The sequence below is a fragment of the Apaloderma vittatum genome, unplaced genomic scaffold, assembly GCF_000703405.1.
Source record: "Apaloderma vittatum isolate BGI_N311 unplaced genomic scaffold, ASM70340v1 scaffold15582, whole genome shotgun sequence".
Taxonomy (NCBI): domain Eukaryota; kingdom Metazoa; phylum Chordata; class Aves; order Trogoniformes; family Trogonidae; genus Apaloderma; species Apaloderma vittatum.
The window spans coordinates 29,686-41,524 of NW_009704290.1; the positions used below are offsets into that span (position 1 = coordinate 29,686).

General features: G+C 36.6%; 1 protein-coding gene across 1 annotated transcript; it reads left to right on the forward strand.

Moving 5' to 3' along the window:
* The first annotated feature begins 7,938 nt into the window (after positions 1 to 7,938).
* On the forward strand, positions 7,939 to 11,344 carry LOC104270600 (probable phospholipid-transporting ATPase IH). The gene is made up of 3 exons (XM_009865006.1): positions 7,939 to 8,061; positions 8,482 to 8,585; positions 11,205 to 11,344. Exons 1-3 carry the CDS (start codon positions 7,948 to 7,950, stop codon positions 11,257 to 11,259), a joined length of 273 nt encoding a protein of 90 aa, XP_009863308.1. The 5' UTR covers positions 7,939 to 7,947; the 3' UTR covers positions 11,260 to 11,344.
* The last annotated feature ends 495 nt before the right edge of the window (positions 11,345 to 11,839 follow it).

Sequence of the window (11,839 nt, forward strand, 5' to 3'; positions counted from 1 at the left end):
TTAGTTCTCGAAGTGCCACCTACCTCCTCAAGTCGTGCATACAAAATGGAAGTGAATTAAAAGTGCTGTTTGAAGTGACTACAAGATTTATAAATTCCATTGTTAGCTTTAATAAACTGTTCTGTAACCAAATCTCTAACAAAAACTTGTTGCTAGTCAAAAACTGTTTCAATTCCTAGTACTAAGATTATCACAGTTGAGAAAACTGATACGATTCCAAGAATATGTGATTGCCAGTTTGAGTTTCTATTTCAGTAAATTATTAAACAAAGTAGCGAAAAATTACTACTTCGTGTTCAATTTAATCCTGAATTATGAATTTGCTTGTTTTTTAGAGCATAGAATGCAAATAATATTTATCTTGCAAACACTCAGAATCTGTTCATTTGTTTTCAGTACACGTTTTGGAACTTTGTGCCGAAAAATTTGTTTGAGCAATTCAGAAGAATAGCTAATTTCTATTTTCTCATCATTTTCCTTGTTCAGGTAAGCTATCTCCATTTTTCAGCAAGTTTCTAGATTCTTCCTGAGAAACAAATGAGTTGAAAAAGGTTTAAATAAAGCACTGGTTTTGATGACAGATGAAATAACTGGTAGAACCTGAAAAGCCTTTTACATTGATGATGTGACAAAAGGTGTTTTATTTCATTTCCAGGTTGTAAATGTGAATTTATTCTAAAGGGAAATTGTCACTATCCCTAGTTTGATGGCAAGACATCTCTTGGTGAAAATTAAAAGAATGAATGTTTTTGTTGGTTTTTTTTTTTTGTAATGAACATCCAGATCAGTAAAATCATTGCTAAAAATTATGTTGATGATGGTAAACTTCTGTTACTTTTGCTAAATACTGTATTCTTGTAACAGAATGATGCCTTCGCAGAAATTTTCCAACTGCATTGACATAAAAGACTATAGAGAAACCAAAATAAAGATGCTTGTACAATACTTCTTAGGATAGTACGTAAATATTTGTGCTTGTAATGATTGTCGTAAATAACTATAGTTTTCTGCTTTCTAGGTGTCTTCACTCTGAACTTTTCACGATAAACTGCGTTAAATAATAAAAATCTTACCAAGTTAACTTACTTTGCATACCTGAAAGAAAAGATATGCAGATTCCCAGGACAATTCAGATGTTCTAATTCAAATTTTTGTATAATTTGAAATCCCTCTCTAGATTCCATCACTTTGGTTATAATTGCAGGAGCCACAGCTCAGTATTTCAGGATTTAGTCCTCGCATGCCTAAGAAGAGCTGTATTGTACAACATGTGAAAACAGTACCATGCCAATATCCAATGCTACTTTGTAATTTTGCCTCCAAAACTGCAACTTTCCAGTCTGGTACTTAAATTCTTGCAAGCAAATAGTTTCACTAGGCATTGACATCTGAATTTTAATGTGATTTAAATAGTATGGTATCTTAGTATAGCATTTAGTTATTTTTCTAATTTTCTTAGTATAACGTGTTCTTAAAATTGTTCTTTCTAGTTAAAATTCCTCTGTTTTATAACATGTTGGCAAAATGATTACTTGAAACATCTTGCTTGAAAAATTGACTGCTTACATTCACAAAAATATAACCAGAAAATATTTGTTCCTTTTGTTGCAGTTAATTATTGATACACCTACTAGTCCAGTTACAAGTGGACTTCCACTTTTATTTGTCATCACTGTAACAGCTATCAAACAGGTGAGTAGTTTAGTGAGCGAAAGCAAAACTAAAGAGAACATTATTATTATTGAGTTTGCATTTCAGTTTTCTCTGCCTTTTTGTGTTAGATTGTCTTGGGGCAGTGCTTAAAGAATGATTGCACTGAATTTTGACAGAGTAATTTGATTTTTATTTCTGTAGTTTAAGTAGAATTTGTTGCTATATGATGATGTCTTACTAATTCAAGACATGCTTCTAAATTATTTTATAATTTGGATGTCTTTATGTTCCAAGGAATCATTTACATTCTTGTGTTAACTCAGCATGCTTTGACTTTTGTTTGTTTCTAAATAGATGTCTACACCCTATTATGTTTTTCCATAATGACTGAAAATGAGTTTAGTAGGAACTACAAAAACTTGTAAGATAAATCTAGTCTTCCCTTTAAGGTTTCCTTGGCTGTTACAATATGAACAGATAATAAAAACTATTTTGATTTGAGTCTTCAGGATATGCTGATTATAATCTAGAGCCTATAATGATAGCTGCGGTCCTTTCTGTGGATTAGTACTGGACAGACATTATATTCTCTCATTTTTATTTCATGTTTTTAATGCGAAAATCTGTAAACTCTGAGTATTTTTTAGAAATTAGTTCTTGCCACATCCTTGAGTATTCAAGATCCTAATAAAAGTTGCTGTCTTGAAATAGAATTGCATAGTACAGATATGGAATTGTACAGGTTTTCCATTTCACTTTCAAGTTAGTACTACCAAAAGAAAAAGATTAAAGTAGTTTTTCGCCTGCTACCCTGTTGCTGCAGTGCCATGGTTAACATCCACTTAAATGTGGTTGGGATCTTACGGAAATTAGTAGAATCTTTGATGGATATAAATTATGTTATTTCATATAGGGATATTACAGTCAGATCTGCTTGTTATCAGAACTTCTGCTATTAGAAATCTGGTCTGGATCAGGAATGAATCAGAAGTGAACTCATGATTGCCCTTCTGTTGATAGAGCCACAGCCAGACTTGTTGACTTTATGAGTTTCAGGCCAGCTGCAGGAGGACAGAGGATACCTGTTCTGGCATAAACCTTGCCTAGTGCAAAGTTAATTCATCACAAGTTTTACTAAATTCTAACTGGCAAGTGAGTTTGTAAGCTGTACTTCGCATCCGGTGCCTACAACACTCTTCTGCTTTTACTGTGCCATCTCACCTGGGCACAAAGTATTTTGTAAAAGTCTGGGCTCTGAAGTGATCTTTAGAGGTGTTCAGTTACATGTTTTGCTTTTTGCCTTCAGTCCAATTTAATGATAATTGCTCCTGCAGGATATCCATCAGTCTAGACCTCAGTGACACAGTGAATTCCCTTTCATGATTCAGTCTTCACTGTGTCCCTGAGTCCAGACACCAACTATTTCTTTATTTCAGTGAATGGGATTAGAGTGTGAAAAGAAAGTTTATGCAAGCAGCTTGACATTCAGTATCTTTTACTGGGCCATTTGAAGTTAGTACTTTTCATGGGTATAAGAAAGATCTCTAATGTCATGCTTCAAATGTTCTGTCATTGGGGAAAAAATTCCTTGAGATAGTTGAACATTAGGAAAGTTTCTAGGTCAGAGTGCTTCTCATGCTCCTCATTTTATCTCAAAACTTGTAGAGGGAGTGACTGTATTTCTCATGGACCTATGATGATCAAAACAATGACAAACAAAAATGTGTGTGATGGATTGACCCTGGCTAGCAGCCAAACATCCACTCAGCCTCTCACTTATTCTCCTCTCATGTAGGATAGGGAGAAAAGAGAGGGAAGGTGAAGAGAGTCATGTGTCATGTTACCGACACTTTGATAGGCAAAGCAACTGCTGTGAACACAGGTCAAGCAAAATGAATTAATTCCCTACTTCCCAGTGGCAGGCAGATGTCCAGATGTGTCCTGGAAAGCAGGACCTCAACATGCAGAATCATGGAATCATTCAGGTTGGAAAAGACCCCTGGGATCATTGACTCCAACCATTAAGCCTACTCTACAAAGTTCACCCCTAAACTATATCCCCCAACACCACATCTAAATGACCTTTAAACACATCTGGGGATGGTGACTCAACCACCTCCCTGGGCAGCTTATTCCAAAGTCTGACTACTCTTTCTGCAAAAAATTTTTCTGTAATGTCTAAACCTATGCTGCTGCAGTTTTAAAGCCCTTCCCTCTTGTTCTGTCGCTAATTACGTGTGAGAAGAGAGCACCACTAGCCTCTCTGCAGCATCCTTTCGGGTAGTTATAGAGAGCAACCTTTACTTAGGAGGACCTATCGCTGCAAACAGCCTCCTCCTGCCTACTTTCCCTTGAACGTTTCTCGCTGAGCACAGTGTCATATGGTGTGGAACATCCCCTTGGTCAGTTTGGGTCAGCCATCCAGGCAGTGTCCCCTCCCAGCCTCTTGCCCATCCCCAGCCTGCTGCCCTTTTTTTGACATGAGGGGAAGTTGGAGAGAAAGCCTTGATGCTGGGCAAGCGCTGCTGAGCAGTAGCCAAAACATAGGGATGAAACCAACAGGGTTTTTAGCCCCTAGTACAAAGCACAGCAGCATATAGGCTGCTGTTCAGGAAAATTACCTCCTTTCCAGCCAGACCAAGAACACAGGGTAGCTGAGATTGTCCCTTAATAGGGTAACTGATTACCTTCACAATCTTTACGCTAAATGCATTTTTTCTTCATTAGTTTTCAAAGAAACTACAGAGAGAAGTGTTTTAATTTCTTTACAGTACTAATTGTAAACAATTGAGTATATTTTTTAGTAGAATTCAGATCTTATTGGTGTGCCAAAGTTCTGATGTCTAGTGCAATGTCTAGTATTTTAAGTGTGGCTTTCCCACTCTTAAGACGTGAAATGTTCTGCTTTAGAGTCTTACTGTAGTTTGATAGCAGCCTGACAGTTCGGGTTTGGATTATGACATGATGTGCGTAGTGCTGCAGTTCTATCTGTCTGGTTGAGTTTCTCTCCTGATAACTGATGTAAAGTTTGGGACCTGCTTGAGGAGCTGTACCAGCCTCTGGAATGGAAGTTTATTACACTAAACTTATAAAGACTCCATGAGTTCTCAGATCATTTCTGAGAGTATCCCAGTTAGTGATACTTTTGTACTACATGGAATTTTCAGATGTGCTTACAGTTGGATATAAAAACCCTATGGAATACAAGTGGTATTTTCCATCTCTTAACCACTGGTGCCTTTGTCAGATCTTTATCCCATGGCAAGCCCTTTTGAATGGGAAGTTGCAGATTCCCTGTCCTTTGCTTTGTCTGTTGGAATAAAATAAAATTTCACAGGATTACTGAGCACAACAGATTACTCTGCAAAGTCTCTTGAAACAGAGTTCATCAGGGCTCCGTATTTTGTGTACAGGGTTAAAAAATTTGACATAATTACATGGCCATCAGGACATAGGACCACCCTCAGTCATGCTGTCACTTTATCGTCATACAGTATGGTGTCCCAGTTTTCCAAGATATATTTTCTTCACTTTTATCTTCTCAGCAGCCACTGCTATAAGTACTTTGCACTTACTCAAGAGTCAACAGAGCATGAGCAAGGAATGTTGCCTTCACCACCACAAATTGTTCTACACATTGTCATATTAATCAAAATGTCTTTGTCAGCAAAATTATATATTTTGAATTGTAACTGTGAATGCTCTTTCTTATATATACCCAGCATGACTATGTTATTGATGTGTATCACAATTTGCTTTGTTCTAGTGAGAATATTTTCTTAGTTTTCCTTTATCTTGATCAAGTATAATTGTTTTTGACTTTGTTTTGTAAGCCGGAGCTGTTCTGTGTCTTTATAGCCAAATGTGCATCATTGCATCATTCTGTTTCACTGTTTTTTAGGGTTACGAAGATTGGCTTCGACATAAAGCTGACAATGCAATGAACCAATGCCCTGTTCATTTCATTCAACATGGTAAACTGGTTAGAAAGCAAAGCCGAAAATTAAGGGTAAGTAATGGTGACTTAAGAAATTTTAGAAGTCGGGCTTTACTTCACACTTCTTGTAAAACACGTTATACAGAAATGTAGTGTGATGTTGTTTCAGCATTTATGAGATTTAATGGAGATTGTAGCTGCAATATGCTAATTTTTAATTTAATGGCTCAGAATAAAGTGTTTTTAGAAGCTAGATATGCTTCAGCTTTATCTTTGCTTTGGTAACTCCTCTCATAGCTGTTCCTTTCATTTTCTGTTTTTAACTTGGCATTCCACTGGGCATCACTGAGAAGAGCCTGGCTCCATCCTCTTTGCTCCTGTAGCTGACACAGTGGGAAATGTTAGAATTTAAGAATAAGGATCACTATGATCTGTGAAAAATTGCAACTAAGAGGACTCTTGACTTGAGTTGCACCTAAAAACTCACTTGCTGATGTGTAAATATTTTCAGTGGCAACTTAAAGTTCAGACACAGTGGGCATTTTTATTCTGGTGCTCGTTCTTGTAATGTCACTTTACTGCCAGGAGGGATTTGTTTGCTAAACTGGCCTCCCAGCTTTCTCTCTGGCCAGTTTTGTCATTCTGAAGGGTTCTGATTTTTCCTTTTTTGGCACCTGTATTAAGCTTGCAGTAGTGTGACTGTGTTTGAGGTAGCTGATAATTAAATTAGTGTTGTTTTCAGTGGTAAAGCAAGCTAGTAAAGTCAAAATAGTTGGATGGTATCCTTACAGTTTTTTCTAGGAATAGGTGGATTCTCTGTCACCTAATAAGTTACTCAGGATAGTGAGCCCTAGCAGTGTTTTGTCTAATTCTGATAAAAGTTCTCACTTTGGGGGCTTAATTAGAATTTACTGTGTCACCGTCTTTCATAGTTAATGATTTCATGGTAAAAAGGTAAGTTCTCTTGAAGGACACATCTTGGAAGAATAAGAGAACTTGAGATGATCTGGCCCATCAAGCTCCCCTGCTCTTCGAGATGAAGGCTCTGTATTGTTCAGGTTGGCTTCAGCCAAGACACTCGCTGCCTCCAAATCCAAACCTACCCCTTCTCTGTCTCACTGCGTATCCTGCCTGGGTCTGCAGAATGATGCATGAGAATTCATTTAATTGGAAGGAAATATATGAGGAAATGAATCCCTTCTTAAATTTGAACAGTGCAAAACTTTATTAGTGCTGACAAGTGCAGCTTTTTTTTCCCCTAGAAATGGGGTAGCCAATTGTCATTAAGCTATTTTAATAGGTCTTTAATTTTTATTTGGAGACTGAAATTTAGTAAAACATACAACTCTACTGCTTCAGTAGAAGTTGTGATGTTTAAGAAGATGCCATTGTTTACAAAAAAAAAGGGAGAATTCTTACTGAATTTTCTGTTAATTTGCACACCTGATTGTTGCATATATGCTTAGCAACTTGCACAATCTGTGCTTTTTCATTACAGATAAATTTGAGCCATATGATAATGAATTATGACATAAAAGTATATTGAATAAATGTTAAGCTACATAAAAATTGCAAAAATTATGTATTTTGATGGGATTTTTATTGAAACTTTGATATTCCTAAAACATGTAGTATGACTTTGCTGTTTGTTAAAATTTTAATATTTCTTTGGAAAAGATGAGCTCCAAAAATGTGTCAAAGGTTGATTTTCTCACATGAATAGTTTACGATAACATTTTGAATTTACAGTTGATTGACCGTTCTGTGACATTCTTTCAACACACTGTAAGATATTGCCATATTTACATGAAAAATAATAATTTGCTCACCTTTAACCATGGATAAAAATAGGGTGGACTTCAAGTCACAAATTCTGTTGAAAATCTATCCTGTTTTCATCGGCAGGCTGGGAATTCTTAGCTTTTTCAGTTATCTCTAGTAATAATATTCAGAGCTAGATGCTTATCCTCAAGACCTGATGAGAGTACTTCACATCTCAAGATGTTTTTGAAACAGTATTTCATTGTATTTAGCCTTAAAACATGGATAATATCTTCCATCTCTTAAATAATGTTACGAAACTTAATAAAACTACTTGCAAAATAGATTTCCTGAGAGGAAAGGTACTAGGAAAGAGTAGACCTCAGTCACTCCACAAGATGTAATTCAGTTTTTCAGATATTTTTGTAATTCTTTACTCTCCTGGCAAAATCCTGTTGTACATTAAAAAGTCATGAATTTTCAAGATATTTGAGTGCAGTTAGGCTTTCATTTTGAATTTAAAGCTGCTGCATAAATGATAAATGCGTTTTATTTTGTTTTGTTTGTTTTTTTCCCCCTAGGTTGGAGATATTGTAATGGTAAAAGAAGATGAAACATTCCCATGTGACTTAATATTTCTATCAAGCAGCAGAGGAGATGGAACATGTTTTGTTACAACAGCTAGTTTGGATGGTGAATCCAGTCATAAAGTAATAAAATCTTCTACGCAGAGTTTGCATTTTATTTTTACACAAATCATAGATCATGCTTATATGTGTGAGCAGATACACTGTCTTCTGTAATCTACTCTTAAATTATCAATATTTTATGCAAAGTTTTAGAATTCATTTATTTGTGATTTTGTCTGTGTACAGTATAGGCATACAGATTATAGAGATAATGCACAAACTTTGTAACACTTAAATCTTTTCAGTGACCTGACTTGTGAGTGCCCTGGAAGGTACTTGCATATCGTGTAAGAAGATGCCCAATTAGGAGCATTTAAAAGTGCATCTTATTTGAACTGTGACCTCTTAGGTAAAACCTAGTAAATCTATTTTGTGCTGAACTGAAGTATATGTGCAGATTATTGTCCTTAGATTTTCTTTATGCCTTTTTATTCATTCCAGACTTACTATGCTGTTCAGGATACAAAGGCATTTCACAGTGAACAAGAAATTGATGCACTACATGCTACCATTGAATGTGAACAACCTCAGCCTGACCTTTATAAGTAAGAAAAGAATTCTTAACTGTTTTATTTAAGGCACTCTACCAATAAATTATAAGAATATTGTAAGGAAAAGGCACTGGTTGCGTCTTCCTGTTTAGAGGGGGCCTCAGGGTGAACTTCAAGTCAGGTCCATCTTCCAACCATGCTCCTTCCCTGCAAGTAGTTCACTGATCTGCTCTAGGACAGTGGTCTTGAGGCACATGATCCGTTGGGATGCATGACAGCAACTTTAGAACTTCTATTTTTGTTTATTTTTTTACTCTAAAAAATGATAAACCATTTTTAAATCTAAAAGCAATAAACGATAAGCTTTATTAATATGTGATATTGGCAGTGGCACTCTTACTCCGTCTGTATGTGAGAGTCGTGTGTCACCTGCAATTTGTGAGGAGTCCCTGGGGAAAGAGAGGGTGTTCTACAATGCAAAGGTTACCAGTGGCACCCTCACTTGTTCCTTTGCTTTCAGTGTATTGTGAAGTATTGCAGTTTATGTGTGCCTGGTTAAGTGGATTTATGGATTATATAGTATCTGTTTCTGACTAAAGTAACCCTGACAAAATGGTCAAGTGGCTTAAAAAGATGCCTGCAAAGAAACTGCAGGTTGAAGATAGTACTAACTGCAAGCACAGGCGAACAAGAAAATAACCAACACTTCCATTCCTAATATGAGCTCTTCGTCAGCCACGTTACAAGTTAAAAGCAATGCCAGTCTAATCAGATCTTACAAGTCTGCCCAAAATATTTGAAATTGTCAGGAGTACTTGAAATATGGATTTATATCTGCTGTCATTAATGATGAATTTCACCCAACGTGCTTTGAGATAGTAGCTGATGATAGTATGAAGCCATCATGATGAGCAAGACATTTAAAAACTAAGCATCACTGCCACAGTTTTTCAGTAATGTTTAAAATCTTGTAATAATATTTGGCAAAAGTGCTGTTCAAGATTTCACTAAACTTAATGATAAATCTTTAGAAGCCTCTTTTGAGATTTCTTTCTTCATAATGAACAACAAAAAGCCACATTGCATTGGGGAAACTTGTTACTCCTGACACAATAAAAACAGCTGAAGTAGTACACAGACACCAATATGGCAACAAATTAAAATGCACTCTTCTGTCAGCAAAAGCTGCTGGATGCTAATGCAGAGAAATGTTGCATATTTTTGAAGTGTGCAGGTATCTCCTTTCCCTGATCTCAGTGACCAAGGATCTGGTCACGAAATCTGTAAGAAAACAGATTCTTTAGAGAGCCAGTTCCATGAAAGGCTTGATCCTTTTTTAAATACCTGTCTCACAAAGTGAATGATTGGAAATTGAAGCTTATGCTGTTATAGGTGGTAGAATTTGTTGGGACAACTGTTGACACATGAGTAACAAGAACAGCTTCTGTCTTCTAACTTTCACTTGCCACTTCACCTCTCAACAAACCACAGTGGCGAATCTTTCTTTCCGAAGGCCCGTGGTCATTTTACATCATGATCATAGAATCATATGATGCGTCATAACAAACTATGTAATGTTTTCAGATCTGACTCTACCGTGTTGTATGTTCATTCAGCAGACAGGTCATCATCTGAGCCTGAGAGGTTCCCTTTCAGGGTAGAAGACCCACCAGCTCCCCACATTGTCCTCTGCCAGCCAGAGTGTTAATGTCCAGTTCAATCCCTTTTGGTTTGAGATTTTCCACTTGGACAGCAGTATTGTAAATAGGGTGTACTGGGTCTGGCTGCACTGGAGTAAGTTGTGTTCATAGCAGCCCATGTGGTGTAGTAGTTTTGATTTGTGATTAAAACAGTGTGAATAACACCACTGATGTTTATAGCTATTGCTGGAGAGTGCTTGCACAGTGTCAGGGCTTTCTCTGTTTATCACTCAGCCCCTCCAGCAAGTAAACTGGGGGTGGGCAAGAGCTGGAAGTGGACACAGCCAGGACTGCTGACCTCAGTTGGCTGGAGGGATATTCTGTTCTGTATAATGTCATGCTCAGCAATAAAGCTCAGGGGGGTAGTCTTTCCAAAGCAGTAGTTGCTTGGAGACTGGCTGGACATGGGTCTGTTTACAGCAGTGAATTGTTGGCTTCGCGTCACTTGTGGACTTTTTTCCTTCACTTAGTAAACTGTCATTATCTGGCTTTTGCTCTCCAACTTCTCTCCCCTATTCTGCTGGGGAGGGGATGAGCAACAAGGTAGTGGTTGCTTAATTGCTCTCCAAGGTCAATCTATCATATATCAATAAAATGGACATAATCTCATATCTCTTTATATGCAAACTTTATATTGATTTATTATTCTGTGTGGTTTTGTATTTACATGTTTTAAATATATTCATATGCATCTGTTATTGCTTATGTTCTGGATAATCAGAGCATGTTCAGTTGGAAGCTGCCCACTGTAATAAATACTTTTTAGAAAATATTCTCAGATAATCTTTTCTCACGTGTATTTTTAAAAGTGAGAATAATTTGGTTTTTAAAAAATATATGTGGTATTTATATCTGTATATAGAATCGTATGTCCTTGTAGTGTACACAAAAATAATTGAAATATTAAGATATATATGCAGAAGACGACACAACTTATCAGTGTTATTAAACTACGTATGTATTTCCCTTACAGATTTGTTGGTCGGATAAATGTTTACCATGATAGGAATGAGCCTACTGCAAGGTAGGGAAAATCTAGAGTTTCTACACACTTAAACATTTTCAGGGCTCAACCCTGAAGTATCAAAAATTAGAATTGCCTTTGGTTCACCAGTATTATGCTGCTTTCTCTAATTGACAGAATGCTTTTCTCTTAGAAGTTTCCAGACTTACTTTATATATTGTAAATATTTTGTCTTTTAATCAGAAAGCTATATCTTGGTTAATATTTTTGTCTTTATTTAACTTCAGTGTCTTATTTGACATATATTCAGTTTGTAAATGACATTGATAGGATTTTGACAGTACTTGTACAATACTGTCCCATTAGCATGGTATCTTGGCAGTGTACTAAACAATAGGAATAGAATCATAGAATACTAGGTTGGAAGGTACCTCAAGGGTCATCTGGTCCAACCTGTCTTAGCAAAAGCACAGTCTAGACAAGATGGCCGAGCAACCTGTCCAGCTGAACCTTAAAAGTGTTCAGTGTTGGGGAATCCACCACTTCCTTGCATAGATTGTTCCAATGGCTGATTGTTCTCAGTGTGAGCAATTCTCCTCTTGTGCCCAGTTGGAATCTCCCCAGAGTAACTTGTACCTGTTACT

Bases quoted from the DNA above. Each gene is read 5' to 3' on its own strand.
- LOC104270600 (XM_009865006.1), top strand. From the start codon at position 7,948: ATGGTAAAAGAAGATGAAACATTCCCATGTGACTTAATATTTCTATCA. The intron at 8,062-8,481 runs GTAATAAAATCT...TATTCATTCCAG, and splicing joins ATGGTGAATCCAGTCATAAA to ACTTACTATGCTGTTCAGGA. The intron at 8,586-11,204 runs GTAAGAAAAGAA...TTTCCCTTACAG, and splicing joins CCTCAGCCTGACCTTTATAA to ATTTGTTGGTCGGATAAATG.